Source organism: Pan troglodytes, chromosome 5, assembly GCF_028858775.2.
Source record: "Pan troglodytes isolate AG18354 chromosome 5, NHGRI_mPanTro3-v2.0_pri, whole genome shotgun sequence".
In the NCBI taxonomy this organism is placed as follows: domain Eukaryota; kingdom Metazoa; phylum Chordata; class Mammalia; order Primates; family Hominidae; genus Pan; species Pan troglodytes.
The window spans coordinates 37795066-37820492 of NC_072403.2; the positions used below are offsets into that span (position 1 = coordinate 37795066).

At 59.5% G+C, this 25427-nt stretch overlaps 3 protein-coding genes and 1 long non-coding RNA gene across 5 annotated transcripts; 3 read left to right on the forward strand and 1 right to left on the reverse strand.

The window, feature by feature from the left end:
* Positions 1–596, forward strand: LOC107973061 (steroid 21-hydroxylase-like). Its single transcript, XM_063812358.1, has 2 exons — positions 1–289; positions 387–596. Exons 1-2 carry the CDS (start codon positions 88–90, stop codon positions 461–463), a joined length of 279 nt encoding a protein of 92 aa, XP_063668428.1. The 5' UTR covers positions 1–87; the 3' UTR covers positions 464–596.
* A 1701-nt stretch (positions 597–2297) lies between these two features.
* On the reverse strand, positions 2298–6883 carry LOC107973293 (tenascin-X). 2 transcript variants are annotated; one of them, XM_054686779.2, is made up of 13 exons: positions 6670–6883; positions 6045–6380; positions 5672–5794; positions 5414–5557; positions 5102–5221; positions 4840–4983; positions 4616–4746; positions 4365–4497; positions 4121–4272; positions 3931–4027; positions 3677–3838; positions 3436–3599; positions 2298–2985 (listed from the first exon to the last, which is right to left on the reverse strand). In XM_054686779.2, exons 1-13 carry the CDS (start codon positions 6881–6883, stop codon positions 2368–2370), a joined length of 2538 nt encoding a protein of 845 aa, XP_054542754.1. In that variant the 3' UTR covers positions 2298–2367. The 2 variants fall into 2 exon arrangements, with proteins under 2 accessions (XP_054542754.1, XP_024212891.2); XM_024357123.3 differs by having other exon boundaries at positions 2883–3111; positions 3429–3599.
* A 186-nt stretch (positions 6884–7069) lies between these two features.
* On the forward strand, positions 7070–8702 carry LOC134810190 (uncharacterized). Its single transcript, XR_010157682.1, has 3 exons — positions 7070–7804; positions 7910–8057; positions 8260–8702. It is a non-coding gene; the product is annotated as an uncharacterized LOC134810190 (long non-coding RNA).
* Positions 8703–9283: 581 nt separating this feature from the next.
* LOC462577 (complement C4-A) lies at positions 9284–23541 on the forward strand. Its single transcript, XM_024357122.2, has 41 exons — positions 9284–9428; positions 9561–9759; positions 9968–10169; positions 10379–10449; positions 10528–10616; positions 10835–10917; positions 11088–11184; positions 11323–11428; positions 11526–11658; positions 12075–12190; positions 12290–12469; positions 12615–12797; positions 12930–13115; positions 13269–13427; positions 13679–13805; positions 13974–14048; positions 14309–14506; positions 14598–14709; positions 14801–14871; positions 15130–15269; positions 15383–15592; positions 15837–15888; positions 15990–16079; positions 16215–16424; positions 16604–16679; positions 16840–16996; positions 17095–17211; positions 17317–17488; positions 17716–17948; positions 18028–18195; positions 18591–18650; positions 19690–19783; positions 19881–20067; positions 20182–20272; positions 20363–20437; positions 21929–22031; positions 22197–22286; positions 22371–22469; positions 22652–22735; positions 22998–23130; positions 23274–23541. The coding sequence occupies exons 1-41, from the start codon at positions 9364–9366 to the stop codon at positions 23413–23415; spliced, it is 5235 nt and encodes a 1744-aa protein (XP_024212890.1). The 5' UTR covers positions 9284–9363; the 3' UTR covers positions 23416–23541.
* Positions 23542–25427: the final 1886 nt, after the last annotated feature.

Sequence of the window (25427 nt, forward strand, 5' to 3'; positions counted from 1 at the left end):
GGCCCCAAAACAGTCTACACATCAGGAGGGATGGCTGGGGCTCTTGAGCTATAAGTGGCACCTCAGGGCCCTGACGGGCGTCTCGCCATGCTGCTCCTGGGCCTGCTGCTGCTGCTGCCCCTGCTGGCTGGCGCCCGCCTGCTGTGGAACTGGTGGAAGCTCCAGAGCCTCCACCTCCCACCTCTTGCCCCGGGCTTCTTGCACCTGCTGCAGCCCGACCTCCCCATCTATCTGCTTGGCCTGACTCAGAAATTCGGGCCCATCTACAGGCTCCACCTTGGGCTGCAAGGTGAGAGCCTAATCTCGCTCTGGCCCTCACCATAGGAGGGGGCGGAGGTGACGGAGAGGGTCCTCTCTCCGCTGACGCTGCTTTGGCTGTCTCCCAGATGTGGTGGTGCTGAACTCCAAGAGGACCATTGAGGAAGCCATGGTCAAAAAGTGGGCACTTTGCTGGCAGACCTGAGCCACTTACCTGTAAGGGCTGGGGGCATTTTTTCTTTCTTAAACAAATTTTTTTTTGTTAGAGATGGGGTCTTGCTATGTTGCCCAGGCTGGTCTTGAATTCCTGGTCTCAAGTGATCCTCCCACCTCGGCCTCAAGTGGGAGCCACCTTCGGGGGCTTCCCCAATCCTCCAGGTCACTGGAAGCTATTGGGGGGCATATCTTCAGGAGAAGAAGCAGGTGTTGAGGAGGCAGAAGAAGGTCAGGCCCTCGGCTTCCTTGGTCAGTTCCCACCCTCCAGCACCCAGCTCCTCCTGCAGACAAGCTGGTGTCTAAGAACTACCCGGACCTGTCCTTGGTCTCTGCTCTGGAAAGCCCACAAGAAGCTCACCCGCTCAGCCCTGCTGCTGGGCATCCGTGACTCCATGGAGCCAGTGGTGGAGCAGCTGACCCAGGAGTTCTGCGAGGTAAGGCTGGGCTCCTGAGGCCACCTCGGGTCAGCCTCGCCTCTCACAGTAGCCCCGCCCTGCCCGCTGCACAGCGGCCTGCTGAACTCACGCTCTTTCTCCACAGCGCATGAGAGCCCAGCCCAGCACCCCTGTGGCCATTGAGGAGGAATTCTCTCTCCTTACCTGCAGCATCATCTGTTACCTCACCTTCGGAGACAAGATCAAGGTGCCTCACAGCCCCTCAGGCCCACCCCCAGCCCCTCTCTGAGCCTCTCCTTGTCCTGAACTGAAAGTACTCCCTCCTTTTCTGGCAGGAGGACAACTTAATGCCTGCCTATTACAAATGTATCCAGGAGGTGTTAAAAACCTGGAGCCACTGGTCCATCCAAATTGTGGACGTGATTCCCTTTCTCAGGGTGAGGACCTGGAGCTTAGACACCCCTGGGTTGTGGGGGAGAGGCTGGGGTGGAGGGAGAGGCTCCTTCCCACAGCTGCATTCTCATGTTTCCTGCCGCAGTTCTTCCCCAATCCAGGTCTCCGGAGGCTGAAGCAGGCCATAGAGAAGAGGGACCACATCGTGGAGAAGCAGCTGAGGCAGCACAAGGTGGGGACTGTGTGTGGACGGCCTCCCCTCGGCCCACAGCCAGTGATGCTACTGGCCTCAGCATTGCTACGAGGCGGGTTCTTTTGCATACCCCAGTTATGGGCCTGTTGCCACTCTGTACTCCTCTCCCCAGGTCAGCCGCTCAGCCCGCTCCTTTCACCCTCTGCAGGCGAGCCTGGTGGCAGGCCAGTGGAGGGACATGATGGACTACATGCTCCAAGGGGTGGCGCAGCCGAGCATGGAAGAGGGCTCTGGACAGCTCCTGGAAGGAGCTGCACACGTGCACATGGCTGTAGTGGACCTCCTGATCGGTGGCACTGAGACCACAGCAAACACCCTCTCCTGGGCCGTGGTTTTTTTGCTTCACCACCCTGAGGTGCGCCCTGCGGACAAGCAAAAGGCTCCTTCCCAGCAACCTGGCCAGGGCGGTGGGCATCCTCACTCAGCTCTGAGCACTGTGCGGCTGGGGCTATGCTTGCCTCACTGGCACTCAGGCTCACTGGGTTGCTGAGGGAGCGGCTGGAGGCTGGGCAGCTGTGGGCTGCTGGGGCAGGACTCCACCTGATCATTCCCCAGATTCAGCAGCGACTGCAGGAGGAGCTAGACCACGAACTGGGCCCTGGTGCCTCCAGCTCCCGGGTCCCCTACAAGGACCGTGCACGGCTGCCCTTGCTCAATGCCACCATCGCCGAGGTGCTGCGCCCGCGGCCCGTTGTGCCCTTAGCCTTGCCCCACCGCACCACACGGCCCAGCAGGTGACTCCCGAGGGTTGGGGATGAGTGAGGAAAGCCCGAGCCCAGGGAGGTCCTGGCCAGCCTCTAACTCCAGCCCCCTTCAGCATCTCCGGCTACGACATCCCTGAGGGCACAGTCATCATTCCGAACCTCCAAGGCGCCCACCTGGATGAGACGGTCTGGGAGAGGCCACATGAGTTCTGGCCTGGTATGTGGGGGGCCGGGGGCCTGCCGTGAAAATGTGGTGGAGGCTGGTCCCCGCTGCCGCTGAACGCCTCCCCACCCACCTGTCCACCCGCCCGCAGATCGCTTCCTGGAGCCAGGCAAGAACTCCAGAGCTCTGGCCTTCGGCTGCGGTGCCCGCGTGTGCCTGGGCGAGCCGCTGGCGTGCCTGGAGCTGTTCGTGGTGCTGACCCGACTGCTGCAGGCCTTCACGCTGCTGCCCTCCGGGGACGCCCTGCCCTCCCTGCAGCCCCTGCCCCACTGCAGTGTCATCCTCAAGATACAGCCTTTCCAAGTGCGGCTGCAGCCCCGGGGGATGGGGGCCCACAGCCCAGGCCAGAACCAGTGATGGGGCAGGACCGATGCCAGCCGGGTACCTCAGTTTCTCCTTTATTGCTCCCGTACGAACCCCTCCCCTCCCCCCTGTAAACACAGTGCTGCGAGATCGCTGGCAGAGAAGGCTTCCTCCAGCGGCTGGGTGGTGAAGGACCCTGGCTCTTCTCTCGGGGCGACCCCTCAGTGCTCGGCAGTCATACTGGAGTGCAAGAGAGGTGGGCAGCAGCTCAGCCTCCCCCCGCTGGGGAGCGAAAGTTTCTTGGTCTCAGCTTCATTTCCGTGAAGGGCACCGAGAACTCGAAGCCCTTCCAGTGGTGCCAGCTCACTCTCGGGGAAAGGGGTTGTCAAGAGAGAGTCAAAGCCGGATGTCCCATCTGCTCCTCCCGTTCCCCTTAAGGAGGTGGCTCCCGGCACTCAACCAACCTCCCCGCAGAGCTCCCCTCCTGACCCTCCACTGCAGAGGATTGAGGCTTAATCCTGAGCTGGTCCTTTCCAGCCAATAAATCAACTCCAGCTCCCTCTGTGAGGCTGGCATGATTGTTCCATTTCACCCAGCCGCTCAGTCCCTTGCCTGTTACACTGTGGGGCTGAAACCTAGGCAGGCCGAGCCCCAGCCACCCCAGCTCTGAGCCGCCTCCCCACCCCTCACCTGATGGTCCACTGTGCTCCCGTAGAGCCCGTTGAGGTTGGCGTAGTGGCAGTTCCTGTACCACCAGGCCCCTCGGTAGGAGACAGCACAGGAGATGAGCAAGTTGTTGGGGTCCCGATCACGGGCAGAGAAGACACTGCCGCTGTGGTAGCTCATGGAGTCCCCTGGGCAGGGTGGAGGAAGGAGCCATGAGGGCCTCCCCTCCCAGCCTCACCCTCCCAGCCTCACAGCCTCTGCTTACCTGTGCTGCCGTCGTAGCCCTCCAAGTGGAGGCGGTAGTACTCCGCAGCCGAGTCTACGCGGAAGGAGTCGTACTGGGCGAACACAGCCTCGTCCTCAGCCCGCAGGTCCACGTGCATGGAGTAGTCACCTGCCTGTGTCAGGCTGTGCAGGGTCTCATTGCCTGGGGGTGGGAGATGTGCCCTCATCAGGGTCCTGGTGTCCACAGGGCCCCCATCCCCATCCGTAGTTCCCCAGTCCCTGTGAGGCACTGACCCAGCCAGAGCTCTCCAGAGATGTTCCCAAAACCATAGGCATAGTCCTCCCAGTCCCTCCAGAAGTCTGTCTGTTCATCCATGTGGCGCTGGAACACCTGGGAAGCAAGTGGGGGCACCATCAGCCTCTGGCTCCCGGGGCAACAGCCCCCTGCCCTGCACAGACCCCTGGGCTTCCCAATGCCACCCACCAGCCAGCCGCCCCCATCAGTCTCCATGTCCCAAAACACGTTCAGGGGCCGCTCCCGGTTGCCGTTGAGGAAGATGGTGCTGGTCCTGGAGGCACCGGCTCCGTTCTGCATCTCCTCCCCGCAGTCCCTGGGGAAGGGGATCCGCAGCCCACCTGGGAGAGGAGAGCAGGGGCCAGTCCTTTTCCAAGCCTTAGGCCCTGGCTGCCCACCCAGCCCCCGGCCCCGGGCCCGTGCGTCCAGGTACTCCTGGTGAAAGAGGTGGACACGGGTGGCAGGAGGCTCTGCTCCCAAGTGGCCTGGAGCCGTGCATTTTTGGGGGTGGAGGGAAAGAGGCTGAGGATCTGGTGAGTTGTGATCCCTCCTGGGAGCAGGATCTCCTGTGGGACAGACAAGGGGGGGTCAGGGGAGAGGGAGGTGGAGACCCTCCAGGAGGGCCAGAGGCAGCACCTCCTGGAATCACCCAGGGAGGGGAGTTGGTCAGTGGGGACGGGGCACCTGGGTCTCTCCACCAGGGGTGTTGAAGCTGAGCAGGTAGCCTGCGGGCCAGACTTGGGGTTCAGTCCAAGTGGGCAGGGCCATGCGGGGGGTCACTTCCTTGGCCTCCAAGTCCCGAGGGGCCTCTAGCCCTAGGAGGGAAACCAGGACGAGGAGATGGGGATGAGGCCCAACCTGGCTCCCTCTACCTCCTCTCCCTGTCCCACACACCCCACAGACCCTACCTGTGGTGAAGGTGATGGTGGCTGGGGAAGTGAGGTTGGGGCCCCGCAGGCCACGCACAGTGGCGGTGTAGTTGGTGTGGAGGACAAGGTCATGCAGGGGGTAGTCCACCGCGCTGCCTGGGGTCTCGGCCTGCAGAGGCGGGGCTGGGAGTGTAGAGAGGGGCATCAAGGCCTGCTCCCTCCATCCTCGGCCAGAGTCCAGCCTCCCCCTTGCAATCCCCACCCTGAACAAGTCCCCTCCAGAGGCCTCAGCCCTGCTCACCCCCAGCGGCTGTGACCTGGACGTCATAGGTGTCCACAGGATTCTGGGGAGGCTTCCAGTGCAGCACGGCGAATCCCTCGGTCAAGTTCAGTGCACGCAACTGCGTGGGACCGTCAGGAACTGGGGGAAGGGGAGGGGCTCAGAGGGGTCCCCGCTGCTCTCTCTACTCCATGCCTCCCCAGACTCCACTGGCCTCCCGTCCGCAATCGGAGCCTCCACCACCTCCCTTTCACCCTCCTCGTTCTCTCTCAACTCCGACCCATGCCGTTTTCTTGGCTCCCACCTCTTGCCCCGGGTCCCAGTCCATCTCACCCGTGGTGAGGAAGCCTGTGAGAGGCTCACTCTCCTCAAAGCCTCGGACGGAGACCACGGTCACCTCGTAGCGAGCACCTGGGATCAGCCCCTGGAGTTTCTGGGTCCGGGCCCGGCCGTCCACCTGCACACTCTGAGGCTCCCCTGAAAACATTGGGGATTGAGGGTTACCCAGGGAACCGCAGGGCGGCTGGAGGGTGGGCAGAGTGCAGGCGGGAGAGGAAATGCGAGGCGATGAGCACATGGCAAAGGCACCACCTCCGTCCGCCAGCTGGTAGGAGACTTTGAAGCTGTCCGCCCGGGATGGTGGGGGCATCCAGTTGACCTTGGCTGAGGTCTCCCTGATTTCACTGAATTGGAGGTCACGGGGGCTCTCCAGAACTGCAGAGGGGTCAAGGAACAATGATGCAGGCAGGGGCAGGGAGGCTCCTCCCTACGAGTCCCCCCCTCGCCTCTGCTCCAGCACAGGCTCACCACCCCTTTTCCTCTAGTCCCCAGGAATGGAAGTCGCTCTGCAGATTCCTCCAGGCCCACCACCAACTCGCCCACCCCCACCGCTGGCTGAGGCACTAGGTCCCCCCGTGAAGTACAAAGACCCCCACTTTGGGGCAGAGTGTGTGTGGGTCCTTACCTGGGCTGAGGGTGCGGGCGGTGCCCTGGATGCTGTCGGCCTTGTGTGGTCCTCGCAACCCATACAGTGTCAGGCTGTACAGAGTCCCGGAACACAGGTCTCGGAGCACGGCCGAGTGCCGTGTCCCCGGCACCATCAGCTCGCACTGCAGCAGTGGACGCGGATGCGGCTCCAGAGTGCTTGGTGATGGAACCCCAAAGCGGAGCAGGAAGGAGTCGAAGGCCCCAGGTGGGGCCTCCCAGTTGAGCCTCAGTGAACTGGTGGTCACGTCAGTCACAGACAGCTGGGACAGGCGGGGCCTTGACTCTGCTGAGGTCTGACCAGCAGGGGCCGGCCCTGCACGGAGTGGGTGGGGGAGAAGGGATTGGAGACAGAAGCACACCAGCTTGGTGACCCAGAGCACGTCCCTTCCACCCCCCTCCCTGCCCCTGTTTCTCTATCTGTAACCAGGGACTTGCAGCCACAGGGGGGTCCTGTGGGGCAGAGCTAAAGGCCACTCGCATCCAGCCCATCCATCCTCTCTCCCTGGTACCCGCCTCACGCTCTTTCCCTGCGATCACCACTTCTGAGCCCCCGTTTCTCCCTTCTGAGTCCTAGACTAGAGGCCGGAGACGCCTGGTGGTACCTGTGGTGCCCTCAGCTGAGAGGGGCCCCAGGCGCTTCCCTTCATGGAGGCCATAGAGGAGGAACCTGTAGGGGGTGCTGGGCTCCAGGCCTGAGATGAGGATCTTGCTCTGGTCGCCGTCCACGAGCAAGGCCTGGGGCTGCCCGTTCGTGTCCTCATACTGGACCACGAAGGAATCAAAGGGGCCCTGGGCCACGCTCCACGAGAGGCGCATGGAGTCTGGGGTTGTGTCGGTCACGGTCAGCACTCCTAGGCGGGGCTCTTCAGGAGGCTCAGGGGCCTCTGGGGCTAACTCTGGGGCTGGTGTGTCCTCTTCTGGGGCTGCGTGGGAGAAGCCCAGGGGAGAATCTGAGTGAGGGGCGCCATGGGGTGCTCCATTTTTATCTTCCAGGCTTGGCCCAAGGCTGAGGTGGGAAGTTTACAGGTCCAGGCCCAGTCAGACAATGAAGTCGCTGTGGCCTCGTGACTCCTGCGAGCTCCCGCGCTGTCTGAGTCAGGTGCTCGCTTCCCCCTTCCACACCCCGGTGTCCTGCCGAGCCCACCTCGAGATATCACAGGCTCTGGCCCCACCCATGCCGGGATACATTCACTGAGCTTGAGGAGTGTGGTGCTCCCTTCTGAGAGAAGCTGAGGGTGGAACTGGCTGGTTGAGGTGACTGGCAAATCCCACCAGCCGTGCCGTGGTCAGGCCTGTCTGAGGTGGGCATCAGCGAGCTCTGGAAGAGGAGCCTGTACCACAAATGCAGCCACTGCTGTTGGTTTCTGTGTCCCCGCTCATTTTGTTTTCCAGTGATGTTCCTCTTAAGAAAATGCTCCTGACTCATCCATGGCAGGGAGGTTTGCCGCTATCTGGACAAGGCCACCCTTCGGGGAGGCGACAGCTGCCCCAGCGAGTAATGAGGAGCAGCGGCAGTGATGGGGCAGAGTTGGGGCTGGGAGATTAGAGAGCCCCTGCCAGGGCCTTTCCCTCCCGCCTGGCCTGGCTCCTGCTCTGGACTCCTTGATGGATGTTGAAGCCCACAGGGCTGCAGACTCCTCCTCCTTCCTGGGCACAGGCCAGGACACCCTACTCCGGCCTGCCCACTCCTGCAGTCATCTTTGTCTTCAGACCAAATGCACAAGTACTTTGTTAAAGGTATCCCATCTGCAGCTCAAGCCTGCAGCCCCTCACCTTTTGGTGGCTCCTCAGGCCTCTAGGCCTTATTCACCTTTCCCCTTTCCTGTGCCACTTCTCCTCTAGGGCGCCAGGCTGTCCTTAGCATGGTCCGGAAGGCAAAGTACCGGGAGCTGCTCCTATCAGAGCTCCTGGGCCGGCGGGCACCTGTCGTGGTGCGGCTTGGCCTCACCTACCATGTGCACGACCTCATTGGGGCCCAGCTAGTGGACTGGTGAGTCTTTCCCTGGCCTCTGGCAGATTATGGAGCAATGACCCAAAGTGGGATTTCCTCCCAGCTCACGCTTAGTTTCCTAGTGAAGGCCAGTGGCTCTCATTCTTCTCTGGAACCCGGGAGCACCCCTTCCCAAGTTCTAAGTTCTCCTCACAGCTTGAGCCTAGGCGTCTGGCTCCAGCCTTGTCTTTCTCCTGCACAGCATCTCTACCACTTCAGGAACCCTCCTCCGCCTGCCAGAGACATGAAGATTCTGCTCATTATTGCTCAGCTCCTCAGAGTGGGCCGGGAGGGGACTAGAAGAGCTGCATGATGGTGGCTGAGACAGGGTCACCTTGGGAAGGCTTGGGAGCCAGGATGAGTGTCGGGCTCTCGTGTGTGCAAAAGGTCAGATGTGACTGCTGCTGTTTGCCTGGTTTCTGACCCAGTGGTGGGGTTTGAGCTATGCTTCTCTGCCCTTCCATGGAAAGTGAAACCAGAAATGGTGCCAAGGCTGTGGCTGTTCCCTTTCGTGTAAAATGGTGCTGTTATTACTCTGTCTTGAAATAGGAAGGTGGGATTTCTGGGGAGGCTGGTGAAGGAGGGCAGGGTTCTTTTCTCTACGTGTCATGTTAAAATTGCCAAATAAAGTACCTCTGCCTGTGATATTTTCTGGATGTCCTTTATTTACTGTGACGTGTGTTTGGGTGCCTTGTTTAGGGGTAGAGGTGAAGTCTGAGCTTTGCCTCATTCAGAGAGGAAAGGGGTCAGGGGTTCACTCTGACGTTCAGGCCATTCTCCCTGTGGAGTGGTGAGGGTGTACCTAATCTCCTAAACCACGGAATTTCTGTTAGGGCCTAAAAAAGCAAAAGCCTAGTATAGTTCAATTTGTGTTGGAATGAAAGTAAGAGACAAGTGTCTTAGAAGCCTGTCATTGTTTTGTGAGGGCCTTTAAATATCCTGTACTCGTGGGCCATGTTGGGCCCTTGTACACCCAGGTATACATGAGCTTGTGTGCACCTATACCCTGATACAGATATACCTGGTAGGGGGAGGTGCTCAGGCACTGGAATGAGAGGAGTTAACGGGGAAGGACAGGGTTATTTCTGGGCCAAGATTCAGAGTTTCCCATGGACACCCAGGTGTCCGGGGCGCCCCCACAACGCTGGGCCCGAGGCCAGTTGCACTTCTTGGCTGTCATGTGGTTTCCCAGCTTAGCTGGGCTGGGGGAGGAGCAAGGTCCAGAGTCAACTCTGCCCCGAGCCCTAGCTTGGCCAGAAGGTAGCAGACAGACAGACGGATCTAACCTCTCTTGGATCCTCCAGCCATGAGGCTGCTCTGGGGGCTGATCTGGGCATCCAGCTTCTTCACCTTATCTCTGCAGAAGCCCAGGTCCTGGAGGCGGGATGCTGGGTGCTTGGATTGGGACAGGGCTGGCATCGGGACCCGATTCGGGAGTGAGGGAGAGCAGGGGTGGAGGTGTCAGAGCGAAGTCTGACTGCTGATCCTGTCTGTTCTCCCCAGGTTGCTCTTATTCTCTCCTTCTGTGGTTCATCTGGGGGTCCCCCTATCGGTGGGGGTGCAGCTCCAGGATGTGCCCCGAGGACAGGTAGTGAAAGGATCAGTGTTCCTGAGAAACCCATCTCATAATAACGTCCCCTGCTCCCCAAAGGTGGACTTCACCCTTAGCTCAGAAAGAGACTTCGCACTCCTCAGTCTCCAGGTAACCAGACCCCATGCCCTCCTGCTGCTTGTGGGGGCCTCCTGCCCTGTTCCCATCTGTCTTGTAAGTGTCATCATCTTCCCACTGGCCTCCTCCCCTCCTGTCTTCCCACCCTGGCATTCTCCTTCCACGTTTCTCCCTTGGTCTCTGTCCTTTTTGGTCAGCTGTCTCTTGCTCTGTGACCCGCTCCCTCTCCCTCTCCTGACAGGTGCCCTTGAAAGATGCGAAGAGGTGTGGCCTCCATCAACTCCTCAGAGGCCCTGAGGTCCAGCTGGTGGCCCATTCGCCATGGCTAAAGGACTCTCTGTCCAGAACGACAAACATCCAGGGTATCAACCTGCTCTTCTCCTCTCGCCGGGGGCACCTCTTTTTGCAGACGGACCAGCCCATTTACAACCCTGGCCAGCGGGGTGAGTCTCAGCCCCAGGGCCTCAACCTTTAACCCCCTCCGAGCCCTCTCAGGATGAGTTTGGTGCCCCCTAAGTGAGATAACCTGAAAGAAAGTGCCACACGGAAGGGGTGCTTAGGAAACATTTGTCCCCTGCTCCCTCTATGGAGTTTGACCCACCCTCCCCTTGCACATGGACCCCTGCTCACCTCTCTCCTCCTCCACTCCCAGTTCGGTACCGGGTCTTTGCTCTGGATCAGAAGATGCGCCCGAGCACTGACACCATCACAGTCACGGTGGAGGTGAGTCCCCGACCTCTGGCCTTCCTGATCCTGGCCACTGATGTGACCTCCTGCCTGTGAGCACTTCTCCCCTTGCAGAACTCTCACGGCCTCCGCGTGCGGAAGAAGGAGGTGTACATGCCCTCGTCCATCTTCCAGGATGACTTTGTGATCCCAGACATCTCAGAGTGAGCGCTCCCAATGTGGGGGCTGCCCCCAAGCTACACCACTCCAATTCCTGTTAGGCTCTCCACCTCCCACACAGAGGCACGTCCCCAGATGCCCTGACCCTCAGCCTCCTGAGCCTCTGGTTAACCCCCACAGTCCTCTTCCCAGGGAAGCAGGCTGCTGGCTCTCCGTGCCCCACTGTACAGATGGGCTGAGCCCCTTCCTTGTCCATTCTCAGGCCAGGGACCTGGAAGATCTCAGCCCGATTCTCAGATGGCCTGGAATCCAACAGCAGCACCCAGTTTGAGGTGAAGAAATATGGTGAGAGCTGGAAACTGGAGGGACAGGCAGCTGCTTTCCTGAAGGAAATAAGGGTGGAAGGAGAGGTAGTGGGAGCAGCTCAGGGCAGGGAGATATGGGTGCCACAGCCCTGAGCAGAGGGGAGTCTTTGAGCTGGAGTCTGACCTGCCTATCCCTTCACCCTGGGTCAGTCCTTCCCAACTTTGAGGTGAAGATCACCCCTGGAAAGCCCTACATCCTGACGGTGCCAGGCCATCTTGATGAAATGCAGTTAGACATCCAGGCCAGGTAATACCTCCCTCCCCACCTCTGCCCACCAGCACCGGGTCCTGCTCCCTACTCAGTATGAATGGGCTCCTGCTTCCCTGCCCTCGGGCCATTATTCCCCCCAGCCCTTGGCCCACCCTCTTCTCTCTGCCACGACAGGTACATCTATGGGAAGCCAGTGCAGGGGGTGGCATATGTGCGCTTTGGGCTCCTAGATGAGGATGGTAAGAAGACTTTCTTTCGGGGGCTGGAGAGTCAGACCAAGGTAGGAAGGAGAATAGGGGCTGGGGAGGGGAAGGGGCAAGGGAGGTGAGGTGGGAGACTCAGTCTCACCCTATGTCCTGTTTCTTTCTATGCCCCAGCTGGTGAATGGACAGAGCCACATTTCCCTCTCAAAGGCAGAGTTCCAGGACGCCCTGGAGAAGCTGAATATGGGCATTACTGACCTCCAGGGGCTGCGCCTCTACGTTGCTGCAGCCATCATTGAGTCTCCAGGTGGGTGACTTTCCCTTATTGTAACCCCAGACCCTTGCCTCTGACCTCTGAGCTAACCCTCTGTCCTCCAGCACCAACACCACCCCACTTCTCACATCTCATCTCAGACTCAAAACCAGGAAACACCCAGGAGACCTGGTTTCTCTCCAACTCTGTCTCCGTGACTCGGCCCTTTTCCCTGGCTGAGTTTATTTATTTCTTTGCTCGTTCTGCTCATTCATTCACTCCTCCAGTGGACATGTGTTGTTCAATGCCCTGTGCTGGGCCTCAGCATGCACAGACAGGAATACAGCAGCCTGCGCCCTGGGAGCTCACTGTCTTGTGGGAGGGAACCACTCAAGCCACTCCCCACTTGTCCTCCTGTCTCTCTCTTCTTGGACTCTGTCCCCCACCTCTCTCTGTCCTTTGTTTTGCAGGTGGGGAGATGGAGGAGGCAGAGCTCACATCCTGGTATTTTGTGTCATCTCCCTTCTCCTTGGATCTTAGCAAGACCAAGCGACACCTTGTGCCTGGGGCCCCCTTCCTGCTGCAGGTTTCTTCCAGAGGGGAAGGATGAGTAGGGAGGATGTGGTAGTTAGGAGGGCTCAGGGTCTGACCACTCTCTTTTGCCTGCCCTCCTTTACCTGCCTAGGCCTTGGTCCGTGAGATGTCAGGCTCCCCAGCTTCTGGCATTCCTGTCAAAGTTTCTGCCACGGTGTCTTCTCCTGGATCTGTTCCTGAAGTCCAGGACATTCAGCAAAACACAGATGGGAGCGGCCAAGTCAGCATTTCCATCATTATGCCTCAGACCGTCTCAGAGCTGCAGCTCTCAGTAGGACTCCTCGGACCCCTGGGAGATGGTGGGGGAAGGGGAGGAGGGTGAGCTGGGGTCCCAAGGATCCATGGCCTGACTTGGGGGGAAGGTGGGGTACCTGGCTCTGAGCTACTACCCTATTCGCACCTGACCCCCTCTCCAGGTATCTGCAGGCTCCCCCCATCCAGCAATAGCCAGGCTCACTGTGGCAGCCCCACCTTCAGGAGGCCCCGGGTTTCTGTCTATTGAGCGGCCGGATTCTCGACCTCCTCGTGTTGGGGACACTCTGAACCTGAACTTGCGAGCCGTGGGCAGTGGGGCCACCTTTTCTCATTACTACTACATGGTGTGCATGAGCTGGGGAGTCAAGGAGGGCTGGGGTGCAGGGAAGAGCCCTCTGGGTGGGGCTGGGGGGGTTCAAGGCTGAGGCTGTCCCATGAAGAGGCAACCACTCTTGTCCCTCCCATTCTTGGCCCAGATCCTATCCCGAGGGCAGATCGTGTTCATGAATCGAGAGCCCAAGAGGACCCTGACCTCGGTCTCGGTGTTTGTGGACCATCACCTGGCACCCTCCTTCTACTTTGTGGCCTTCTACTACCATGGAGACCACCCAGTGGCCAACTCCCTGCGAGTGGATGTCCAGGCTGGGGCCTGCGAGGGCAAGGTGACCGGGGTCAGGAGAGATGGCACTTGTGCTGAGGGGGTTGAGGACAGGGTGATTGCCAACAGGGCATGGATTTAGCTTGGGGGCAGTGAGGATACGGGGACTGAAGGAAGCTCTCCCACTCTGACCGCCCCCACCTCCCGCCCCTGCCAGCTGGAGCTCAGCGTGGACGGTGCCAAGCAGTACCGGAACGGGGAGTCCGTGAAGCTCCACTTAGAAACCGACTCCCTAGCCCTGGTGGCGCTGGGAGCCTTGGACACAGCTCTGTATGCTGCAGGCAGCAAGTCCCACAAGCCCCTCAACATGGGCAAGGTTTGTCCAGACCCTCTCCACAGCTCTCTCACCCCTCCATGGCTCATCCCCCTGCTTCCCTGAGCCCTGGGCGCAGCCCCTGGATCCCACGGAGGCTCCCCACAGTCTCTTCCCCACTTGGCCCTGTGGTCTCCATCTCCTGGCTCTGTATCCTTTCCTATCCCCCCATGCGCTGCCCTCTCACCTGTGCCGAGTGCTCAGTCCTGCCCCTCAGCCACACTTGGCTCCTAGCATTCCTGCCTTTCTTGCAGGTCTTTGAAGCTATGAACAGCTATGACCTCGGCTGTGGTCCTGGGGGTGGGGACAGTGCCCTTCAGGTGTTCCAGGCAGCGGGCCTGGCCTTTTCTGATGGAGACCAGTGGACCTTATCCAGAAAGAGTGAGAACAGAGAAGGAAGGGGAGTGGGTGGCGGGAAGATAAGGAAGGAGGAAGGGGCTGAGGGGACCAGGTAGGAAGAGTCCAGGCAGGAAGGGCTGGGCAGGGGAAGGGGAGGAGGGGAGGAGGCCGAGTGCCTGACGGCTGGACTGCAGCCTTTCTCTCTACCAGGACTAAGCTGTCCCAAGGAGAAGACAACCCGGAAAAAGAGAAACGTGAACTTCCAAAAGGCGATTAATGAGAAATGTGAGTTGCGGGTGCCTAGGCAGTAGCTTGGGCTCTCCACCTGGGATCCGGGTTGGGGGTCTGCCTCTCTGCCCCTCGGCTCCTTGCTGAACCCATGTGTGGTATTTGGGGCCAGAGATCCGAATTCCGGGATTACAAGTGGAAGGTGGGCAGCTCTCTCCAGCAGCCTCTCTTATGTTGCTGGTCTCAAGGGGTCGGGGCGGGGGCTGAGGTGTATGTCCTTTTTGTCCTCTCATGCTCACCCCCACCTGGCCCTGCAGTGGGTCAGTATGCTTCCCCAACAGCCAAGCGCTGCTGCCAGGATGGGGTGACACGTCTGCCCATGATGCGTTCCTGCGAGCAGCGGGCAGCCCGCGTGCAGCAGCCGGACTGCCGGGAGCCCTTCCTGTCCTGCTGCCAATTTGCTGAGAGTCTGCGCAAGAAGAGCAGGGACAAGGGCCAGGCGGGCCTCCAACGAGGTGAGGGGCTGGGTAGGGCTAGGGCACAGGTGGCGGCGCTTGGAAAGGCAGAACGGTCCCCTCCTCACTCCCGTCCACCGTGGTCCCCCAGCCCTGGAGATCCTGCAGGAGGAGGACCTGATTGATGAGGATGACATTCCCGTGCGCAGCTTCTTCCCGGAGAACTGGCTCTGGAGAGTGGAAACAGTGGACCGCTTTCAAATGTGAGAGTGTGTGCCGGCCCGGCCTTTTCTCTGTGCTGTGTCTCGGGGCCAGCCGGGGTATGATGGGCCTTCTCTGCCTTTCCCTACACAGATTGACACTGTGGCTCCCCGACTCCCTGACCACGTGGGAGATCCATGGCCTGAGCCTGTCCAAAACCAAAGGTGATGTCACCCTGTCTGGGCCTCAGGTGACCCCACTTCCATTTCCCTGTACCCCAGCTCCCTGTTCCCTTTGCTCTTAGTGTAGGAAGAGGGTCCAGTGATCTGGGGAGGTCTGTGCCAGCGTGCAGCTGGCGTGGGCCAGAGGGCAGAGGCAGACTGAGACAGAGCTGGGTCACCCCCACCCCTCCCTCCTGTGGCCCTGAAGCTTTGATGGCCCCTCTGATCTCTGCCCCTGCGCCCACGCTTCCCTTCCCTCAGGCCTATGTGTGGCCACCCCAGTCCAGCTCCGGGTGTTCCGCGAGTTCCACCTGCACCTCCGCCTGCCCATGTCTGTCCGCCGCTTTGAGCAGCTGGAGCTACGGCCTGTCCTCTATAACTACCTGGATAAAAACCTGACTGTGAGGCCCCATGGGAGCCTGAGCATACAGGAGTTGGGGGAGCCAGGGCCCAGTGAGGGGTGGGGAGGCTAACCGGGCCAGGACTCTGGCCATCCTCGTTTTCCTGCCCTCAGGTGAGCGTCCACGTGTCCCCAGTGGAGGGGCTGTGCCTGGCTGGGGGCGGAGGGCTGGCCCAGCAGGTGCTGGTGCCTGCGGGCTCTGCCCGGCCTGTTGCCTTCTCTGTGGTGCCCACGGCAGCCGCCGCTGTGTCTCTGAAGGTGGTGGCTCGAGGGTCCTTCGAATTCCCTGTGGGAGATGCGGTGTCCAAGGTTCTGCAGATTGAGGTGAATGGAGCACCCCTGAATATAAGTCCCCGGGCCCCCAGCTTTGTCCTCCACCCTCAGCACTCTCTCTGCTGGCCAGGCCAGGGGCCCAACACCCGAACCAATGCCTTGGTCTGTTCCCATCTTCTACAATTCTGATCCAACTCTGTCCCTGGAGTTGAAATTCAAAGTCCCGGGGGAGTCTGTGCTGGCAGGGCAGGCTGTAGTCCTGTGTGACCTCACAGCCATGTTTTCCCTGAGACAGAAGGAAGGGGCCATCCATACAGAGGAGCTGGTCTATGAACTCAACCCCTTGGGTGAGTGACCCTCTACCTCCAGCCATTGGTTTCCTAAGTGGGTACAGGTGGTGGGGGATGTGGACAGCAGGACAGGCTGCCAACTTCCCCCATTTCCCTAGACCACCGAGGCCGGACCTTGGAAATACCTGGCAACTCTGATCCCAATATGATCCCTGATGGGGACTTTAACAGCTACGTCAGGGTTACAGGTGGGAGTGCCCTTTAGTCCCTTCCCAGTGGCCACCTTCGGATTCATGTGGGACCTGTGGATCCCTGCTTGATCCCACTCCCCGTGAGCCTCTGACGCAGAGTCCTCAGACCTCCACCCTCTCCCTCCCATGTAGCCTCAGATCCATTGGACACTTTAGGCTCTGAGGGGGCCTTGTCACCAGGAGGCGTGGCCTCCCTCTTGAGGCTTCCTCGAGGCTGTGGGGAGCAAACCATGATCTACTTGGCTCCGACACTGGCTGCTTCCCGCTACCTGGACAAGACAGAGCAGTGGAGCACACTGCCTCCCGAGACCAAGGACCACGCCGTGGATCTGATCCAGAAAGGTTCTGGGTGCAAGGGCAAGCAGGAGGGGGTCCAGGAAAGGACAGTTACTGGAAGATGCACAGCCCAGGAGGCTACAGAGGGAAAGAAAGGGGGCCCCTGATGGGGATGGGGAGCATGGCCTTGGGCTCAAACAGCAGAAGGGTGAGTGTCACCTGAGCGGCCACCTCTCCTCTCCAAGGCTACATGCGGATCCAGCAATTTCGGAAGGCGGATGGTTCCTATGCGGCTTGGTTGTCACGGGACAGCAGCACCTGGTGAGCTTGGGAGAGTGGTTCCAGGGTTCTGAGGGGGTCAGGGCTGGGGCAGGGGTGGGACAGAGCTGGTACGATGGGAGGGTGGATAACCAGGCACCTGGGGGCGTGGGCATAATGAGAAGCAAATCCTTATCCCCAACCCTCCTTTCCTCCCCTCCAGGCTCACAGCCTTTGTGTTGAAGGTCCTGAGTTTGGCCCAGGAGCAGGTAGGAGGCTCACCTGAGAAACTGCAGGAGACATCTAACTGGCTTCTGTCCCAGCAGCAGGCTGACGGCTCGTTCCAGGACCTCTGTCCAGTGTTAGACAGGAGCATGCAGGTGCGGGCATGCTGGGGCTGGCCCGAGAAGCGCCTGTCGGAGGACTCTCTTTGCCCCTTCCCCCTCCTGTTTGACATCTTCTTTTCTCCCCTTACTAGGGGGGTTTGGTGGGCAATGATGAGACTGTGGCACTCACAGCCTTTGTGACCATCGCCCTTCATCATGGGCTGGCCGTCTTCCAGGATGAGGGTGCAGAGCCATTGAAGCAGAGAGTGGTAAGTTCAGTGGCGTTTCTGCCCTCTGCTGGCCCCCAGCTCTCTCCCTTTTTCCTCAGGAACCCAGGGGTCCAGGCCCCAGACCCTCCTCCCATTTTCTTCCAGGAAGCCTCCATCTCAAAGGCAAACTCATTTTTGGGGGAGAAAGCAAGTGCTGGGCACCTGGGTGCCCACGCAGCCGCCATCACGGCCTATGCCCTGACACTGACCAAGGCCCCTGCGGACCTGCGGGGTGTTGCCCACAACAACCTCATGGCAATGGCCCAGGAGACTGGAGGTGAGGGGTGAGGGGCTCTGGCAGTGAGCCTGAGGCCCAGGGGACCTTAGGATCCCTGAGTGTGCCCAGAGGGAGGGGCTGGATGAAGACTCAGAGGAGGAATGAAGTTATAAGCAGGGGTGGGTTGGGGGAGACTCAGGAGAGCCCAGCAGGGGGTGGCTAAGGGCCAGGGGACCAGGCTCTTCTCCCTGCCTTCCTGTTTACTCGTGGTCTCCCTTCACTTCCAGATAACCTGTACTGGGGCTCAGTCACTGGTTCTCAGATCAATGCCGTGTCGCCCACCCCGGCTCCTCGCAACCCATCCGACCCCATGCCCCAGGCCCCAGCCCTGTGGATTGAAACCACAGCCTACGCCCTGCTGCACCTCCTGCTTCACGAGGGCAAAGCAGAGATGGCAGACCAGGCTGCGGCCTGGCTCACCCGTCAGGGCAGCTTCCAAGGGGGATTCCGCAGTACCCAAGTAGGGGCCGTCCCCAGGCTCTGGGGGTGGGTAGTCCTCAGACCAAGGGCTTGCTTGAGTCCTGGCTCAACCTCCCTAGGACACGGTGATTGCCCTGGATGCCCTGTCTGCCTACTGGATTGCCTCCCACACCACTGAGGAGAGGGGTCTCAATGTGACTCTCAGCTCCACAGGCCGGAATGGGTTCAAGTCCCACGCGCTGCAGCTGAACAACCGCCAGATTCGCGGCCTGGAGGAGGAGCTGCAGGTGAACCACTCCCTGGTGAACCACTCCCTCGCCTGGGTAGCCAGGACACCTGGGCCTCGTGGCCAGGCCAGAAGCCGTCCCCACCCTCCCACCCGTGGCATCCCCGCAGCACTTCTTCCTGGGGTCTTCGGGGGAAGGCTGACTTCCTGGCTGTGTGACCTGGAGCTCTGAGCTTCAGTTTTCTCACTTGTAGAGTAACATACACAGAGTTCACCCTACAGGGTCGTTAGAAGGCTGAAGTGAGATAATTCACGTGCTGGTATAAACCTTGTGGAAATGTGAGGTGGGGAGAGGAGGTGGGGCTGTTTTGAGGAAGGAGATAAGTTTATTGGAGCCTCAAAAACAGGTTTGCTTGTGCCCTTCTAACATCGCCTTCCCTTTTCTGTTGCTGAAAGTTTTCCTTGGGCAGCAAGATCAATGTGAAGGTGGGAGGAAACAGCAAAGGAACCCTGAAGGTGAGGGCCAGGGAAGGGGCGGGGCCAGGCACTGGTGGAGGAGAGGGTGTGGAGTGAGAGGCCTGTGGGCAGAGGCGCATGGTCCGGGGAAGGAGGCAGACACCTCAGGGTTGGTGTCCCGTGCTTCCGTCCTGGGTGTTTTTCCCCCTGCTTGCTCTCCCCATCTCTGGGTACCTGTTGTTTCCTTTACCCGCCTCAGTGCTGGTGGCTCCGAATCCCACTCCTCAGCCCAGGCCTCTTCCCTGAACCATGGGCCCCACTTGTCCCACTCCCACAGCACCTCAGACGAGGCATGTCCCAAAGCCCTTCTTCATTCTGTGTCTCTTGTCTGGCTGGTGGGAGCCCCTCCCAGCCAGGAGCCCAGCCACTACTCTAGAGGCCGTGTTAGTGGCCCCTCTCCCAAGCCTGTCCTTATGTCCCTAGTGACTCCTCCTCTGCTCCCCTGCTGCCTGTGGCCCTTGGTGCTGCATCCTAGATTCTGTGCTGAGACGGCCTTCTCCCTACCTGGAACTTCTCTCTACCTCCTGTCTCCCCTGTCTGATCCACTGTCCACACGGCAGTGACACTGACCTTCCAAAAGCCCCAGCCAGATCAGCCTTGGGGAAAAGTCACTCCCCGCTGCCCACGGCTCAGATGGCTGGGCCTCTGCCCACCTCTCCGGCCAGACAGCTCTCCTTGTCTACACAGATCCCCTTGCCTTTCCTGTCCTTCCCTGCTTCTTGGCCCACAGGACAAGCTGTTTCTTCTCCTTCAAGCGTTGGCCAGAAGCCTTTCCTGAGCTTTTCAGTCCAGCCTCTTCCCAGCACAGTCTAGAGTGTTGGCCTCTGGGGGCAGGCCCCTGCTTCTTTACCTCTCTGTCTCGCCTGACACCTGTGGCGAATGTGGTGCCACTCGTGTGTGTGGACTGTGCAGTGACGGGGAGGAAAAGGGGCTGAAGGCCTCAAATCCCGTAGCCCGGGGAGATGCCCTTAGGTATGGCACCAGAGAGGTCTGTGGCCTCACATGTCCCACGTCCTCTCCCTGCCCCTTGCTGAGCCAGGTCCTTCGTACCTACAATGTCCTGGACATGAAGAACACGACCTGCCAGGACCTACAGATAGAAGTGACAGTCAAAGGCCACGTCGAGTACACGAGTGAGTGTGGGGGTTGGGAGGCCTTGGGGCCAGGCAGGGGCTGGCGCAGGGAGCCGGGTGGCCATCCCAGCCCTCCTCACAATGCTTCCCTGTGCAGTGGAAGCAAACGAGGACTATGAGGACTATGAGTACGATGAGCTTCCAGCCAAGGATGACCCAGATGCCCCTCTGCAGCCCGTGACACCCCTGCAGCTGTTTGAGGGTCGGAGGAACCGCCGCAGGAGGGAGGCGCCCAAGGTGGTGGAGGAGCAGGAGTCCAGGGTGCACTACACCGTGTGCATCTGGTGGGCGCCGGGAGCTGCCCTGGGCCAGGGGAGGGAGGGCAGGACCCAGGCTGGGGCTGGGCTTCTGGAGCCCGCGCAGGCAGAACCTGGACGACAGCTCACACGTCTCCACAGGCGGAACGGCAAGGTGGGGCTGTCTGGCATGGCCATCGCGGACGTCACCCTCCTGAGTGGATTCCACGCCCTGCGTGCTGACCTGGAGAAGGTGTGGTCAGCCACCCAGGGCAACCCCCTCTGTCCCAGGTACTGAGCCCTGTCATGTGCAGGGCCTGTGACCAACTCCCCTTTTCCACAGCTGACCTCCCTCTCTGACCGTTACGTGAGTCACTTTGAGACCGAGGGGCCCCACGTCCTGCTGTATTTTGACTCGGTGAGTGGGGAGAGATGAGGCAGGAAGGGACTCGATGGCACCGGGTTTACTGAGTATGCGTTAGGAGGTTTCTCAGGAGTCAGCTGTGTCAGCGGCTGGTGCTCTTGAGAATTTGTGATGTCATCAGAGAGAAGGACAAGAATGTGAGCCCGTGAGACACAGCAGAGTAAGGGGCAGACCTGCAGGCGGTAGGGACCGATGCCAGTCAGCGGGGACCCTCAGGGCTTGAGAGGGAGTCTTTCCTAATGCTGGTTTTATTCAGCTTGAGAGGCTGCCTTTGTTTTTTTGTTGAACTTCCTATCTTTTTTTTAATATTAAAGCGTATTTTCCTTTACAAAGTGATGGTGGCCATAGATGATAGTTGTATTTGTCTTTTCACGACCTTATTTGGCTAAAATAGTTATCAACCCTCTTACGGCCCTCAAAACATTTTTATTTGTTTATTTAGTAAAGACAGGGTCTCGCTCTGTTGCCCAGGCTGGTCTTGAACTCCCGGCCTCAAGCGATCCTCTGGCCTAGGCCTTTCAAAGTACCGGATTTACAGGCCAGAGCCACCATGCCCGGCCTTCAAAAAAAGTTTTGGAACATTTACTGTAACCTCTGGGAGAAAATGTGAGAAAGGTGTGGTGGCTGTCATTAGCCAGCTGTTTGTAGGTCAGGGAGACCCCTACCCAGTGTGTGCAGAGGGGCCAGCCCCCATCAGCTGGGGAAGCCTGGCTGACACATCTGGGTTGAACACAATAGAAAACACAGAGCCAGCAAGATTCCCGGATAAGGAGCTGACGGTGCAGCAGCCTAGCTCAGGAGGGATACTGGCACGGCACCGTGTGGACTGGGCCCGCGTGGGCATGAGGAGGGGTCAGGCCTGGGACCTGAGTCAGGGGGTCAGGCAGGATGACAGAACCTGCAGTTAGGTTGTGGCAAATAAAGGAGGACCCAGTTGTATCCATGACAATGATGAGGCCGCGAGGAGGGCGAGTGGGTTTGGGGTCAGGCAGAGTGCCTTGGAGAACTTACAGGTCCTGCCACAATCCTAATGCAAGGATGGAGCTGCAAGTTCAGTTTGGGAATCATCAGCCTGGACTGGTTTGGTGGAAGCCAGGGAGTGGTTGAGACCCCCACAGGGGAGCTCTGAGGAAGGAAGTTCAGAAGGAGGGAACGTAAGAAATGACCAGGTCAGAACCAAGGGTGGTCCAGAAGCTCACCCTTAGCTTAGGGACAGTTTCACAGAGAACACGTCCATGATGCAAGACTCTGCTGAGGGCCTGGAGCAGTGAAGACTGGGGCAAGGTCACCCTCTGGGAAGTGAAGTCACCAGAGACCTTGCGGAGCAGCTTTGAGAGTTCTCTGAGTAGGAAGGTAACAGAATGTGAAGGACACTGGAGAGAAGGCCAATAGGAAGCAAACAAAAACAGGCCAAGGAAACCCAGTACAGGGGGCTGCAGGGCCCAGGGAGTGGGTCCCTCATCTCTCCTCCCCACACTTGGCCAGGTCCCCACCTCCCGGGAGTGCGTGGGCTTTGAGGCTGTGCAGGAAGTGCCGGTGGGGCTGGTGCAGCCGGCCAGCGCAACCCTGTACGACTACTACAACCCCGGTGAGCACTGCAGGACACCCTGAAATTCAGGAGAACTTTGGCATAGGTGCCCTCCTATGGGACGGTGGACACCGGGGTAGTGAGGGGGCAGAGAGCCCTGGGGCTCCCTGGGACTGAGGAGGCAGAATGGAGGGGCCTGTGCCCTAACTCCTCTCTGTTCTCCAGAGCGCAGATGTTCTGTGTTTTACGGGGCACCAAGTAAGAGCAGACTCTTGGCCACCTTGTGTTCTGCTGAAGTCTGCCAGTGTGCTGAGGGTGAGACTGAGGGCCTGGGGCGGGGCAGTGGAGGCGGGATGGCCGGGGCCCCCCCACACTGTCTGATGGGTTCCCCAACTTCAGGGAAGTGCCCTCGCCAGCGTCGCGCCCTGGAGCGGGGTCTGCAGGACGAGGATGGCTACAGGATGAAGTTTGCCTGCTACTACCCCCGTGTGGAGTACGGTCAGTCTTCCCACCGAGGCCCTGGCCTGACCCTCCCTCGGGGACCGGCTGTTTTGGTCTCTCTGGGTGTAGCCTGCTCCTCTTACAGGTCATGCACGCAGCCTGTTTGCTCTGACACCAACTTCCTACCCTCTCAGCCTCAAAGTAACTCACCTTTCCCCCTTCTCCTCACCCCCTCTTAGGCTTCCAGGTTAAGGTTCTCCGAGAAGACAGCAGAGCTGCTTTCCGCCTCTTTGAGACCAAGATCACCCAAGTCCTGCACTTCAGTATGAAGCGAACCGGAGAGGCGGGCAGGGCTGGGGGGAGACAGGGAGGCTGAGGTGTGGCCGAGGACCTGACCATCTGGAAGTGTGAAAATCCCCTTGGGCTGTCAGAAGCCTTGGGCTTGGCCATAAATAGGGAGGCAGTGGCACCTCTCCATGGGGGTGGCAAAGGTGGAATGAGAGGATCTACACAGAGTCTCCAGCCTGGGCTCACCCTGCACCTTCTCTTCCCCTCTGACCACTTTTGCGCACGTCATCCCCGCAGCCAAGGATGTCAAGGCCACTGCTAATCAGATGCGCAACTTCCTGGTTCGAGCCTCCTGCCGCCTTCGCTTGGAACCTGGGAAAGAATATTTGATCATGGGTCTGGATGGGGCCACCTATGACCTCGAGGGACAGTGAGTCATCTGGTCCTCTCAGTCTCTTGCCCTCCCCATGCCTCGTCACCTAGGCCTTGCCCCTCAGAAGCCAGATGCCTGTGCTCTCCGTTTCCACCTGCCATCCTCCCGAGCCCTGCTGACTGCCCCTTTGCCCCCTGCAGCCCCCAGTACCTGCTGGACTCGAATAGCTGGATCGAGGAGATGCCCTCTGAACGCCTGTGCCGGAGCACCCGCCAGCGGGCAGCCTGTGCCCAGCTCAACGACTTCCTCCAGGAGTATGGCACTCAGGGGTGCCAGGTGTGAGGGCTGCCCTCCCACCTCCGCTGGGAGGAACCTGAGCCTGGGAACCATGAAGCTGGAAGCACTGCTGTGTCCGCTTTCCTGAACACAGCCTGGGACCAGGGCGTATTAAAGGCTTTTGGCAGCAAAGTGTCAGTGTTGGCAGCGAAATGTCAGTGTGTGTTGCTAGGGCTGAGAGCAGTGCCCCTGCCCGATGCAGTTCTGGGCAGGCCAGGTTGACATAACCTTAGACTCTCTGAGCCCTGATGACCCTTGGGCTGTTCAGCTCTGCTAGACCCTCCCAGATGACCCGCTAGGAGTCTAGTGCTTCACAGGACCACCCCGAGCAGAACTGGGACCCAAGAGCCTGCACCCCAAGGACCAGAGTCCATGCCAAGACCACCCTTCAGCTTCCAAGGCCCTCCACTGCCTGGCTGTCGCCAGTCACCACGGCCTCAGACAGGGTTTGTGCTCAGCTGACACCTCTGACACAGCTCTTCTGCCTCATGAGCTGTTGTCCAGCTACACCTCCCCGACTCTGTCCTCGTGCTGCTGGCGGTTCTGAGGTCTGCAGATTTTAGCTGAGTTCCGGGCTGTTGAAAGCCTGCTGACGCTTGGTTCTGTTATCAGTGGAATGAGGTGACTTTCCCGAGTTGTGCAATCCTCAGGTCCGGCAGTGTCTTCTTCCAGTTACTGGTTTCAAACAAGCCAAAAGTCTGACTTTGGTGTGTTTGTGAATCCTCTGAGGAAGCCGCTGTTCTCCTGGGGTCTACCCTTCCCACCAGACCTGCCTAACTTTCTCCCATTTAGTGGCACACCCCTGGGGTCTTCAGAGATGACTCCGCATCTGTCCAAAGAAGTTTGGTGAGATCAGTTTCCGTAGAGGTCATGACAGTTCAGCAGCCTGCCATCCAGTCATTCGACAGAAATTCGGGAATCTTTCACTTCATGCCATGCCCTGTGCCAGGTGCCAGAGATACAGCTGCTCACTCCAGGGCTCATCGCTGGGGAGACAGATAAGAGGACGGGCAGTCCCCACCCTCTGTGAAAGATGTGATGTCAGGGAGCAGTGTGGTCCTGTGGGGCATCTAACCAAGTCAGGGGCATTGCCAGGCAGGGACAGGGAAGGCCTCCTGGAGCAGGTGGCCTCCAAGTGGGGCTCTGAAGACTGAGAAGGAGCCAGGCAAAGAGCAGGGGTAGATGAGGGCATCTGGGGCAGAAGAAGAATATACAAAGGCCCAGAGGCCGGGGGCAGGACAGGGTACCTTTGGGGACATTGCATGTAATTGACCACACTCGGAGTTTGGATTTGGAAGTGGTGGAAGAGATGGAGATGGTGAGACAAGTAGTAAGCACGTCAGCCTTCCAGGTGCGCTCCTTTCCGATGAGCGCTGTCTTATCCCACGTAACTTTGAGAAGTTTGGGCCTTTCCCACTGTGGCAGAGGTTTCCTGAGGCTCTTGCATGCATGGCCCTATGGTTGCTCATCAGATCTTTCTCCCAGTAGCTGCTCAGCAGGGTGGTGGCATAAGCCCATTTTCTGGAGCCAGGGATTCAGTTGCAGCAAGACATGGCCCGGTCTGGGAGGTCAACCACGAAGAAGGCAGTAGCTGTCATTGCCCAACCCCAGAAATCCCAATCCTGTTTTCTCCCTCTCAGTCCTGATCATGGATTCAGCAGCAGCGAATTCGCCAATGTAGTGGGTGGCACAGCCAGGGTCTTGACTCTGGCTCTGCAGTAGCACAGTCTGGAAAAGCTCTGAGGGGAGAGAGACCCCCACTGGTCCGAGGGTCTGGCACAGAGCCAGAAATGGGGGGGAAGGTATGGGGCTGGGTCGCCTCTGACCTCTCACGTACCATCCAGGAGGCCCTGGCCTCTCACTGAACCCTGCCACTCCTCTTTGGCATGGCCTCTTCCCAAACCCCCAAACTGCCTCCTTACCCACAAAAGTGGTCTCTGAGTGTCAGTCCAGTGGGACCCCCACCCCTTATGGCTTCAGTTCCCCAAACAGGGCTGGACCCTTGATCCTGATCCAGC

Coding starts and splice junctions, on each gene's coding strand:
- LOC107973061 (XM_063812358.1), top strand. CDS start 88: ATGCTGCTCCTGGGCCTGCTGCTGCTGCTGCCCCTGCTGGCTGGCGCC. Junction 290..386: donor GCTCCACCTTGGGCTGCAAG/GTGAGAGCCTAA, acceptor GCTGTCTCCCAG/ATGTGGTGGTGCTGAACTCC.
- LOC107973293 (XM_054686779.2), bottom strand. CDS start 6,883: ATGCGCCTCTCGTGGAGCGTGGCCCAGGGCCCCTTTGATTCCTTCGTG. Junction 4,984..5,101: donor CCAGGTCACAGCCGCTGGGG/GTGAGCAGGGCT, acceptor CTACACTCCCAG/CCCCGCCTCTGCAGGCCGAG. Junction 4,747..4,839: donor CACCATCACCTTCACCACAG/GTAGGGTCTGTG, acceptor TTTCCCTCCTAG/GGCTAGAGGCCCCTCGGGAC.
- LOC462577 (XM_024357122.2), top strand. CDS start 9,364: ATGAGGCTGCTCTGGGGGCTGATCTGGGCATCCAGCTTCTTCACCTTA. Junction 14,507..14,597: donor CCAGGCGGGCCTCCAACGAG/GTGAGGGGCTGG, acceptor GTGGTCCCCCAG/CCCTGGAGATCCTGCAGGAG. Junction 17,489..17,715: donor AATGGCCCAGGAGACTGGAG/GTGAGGGGTGAG, acceptor CTTCACTTCCAG/ATAACCTGTACTGGGGCTCA.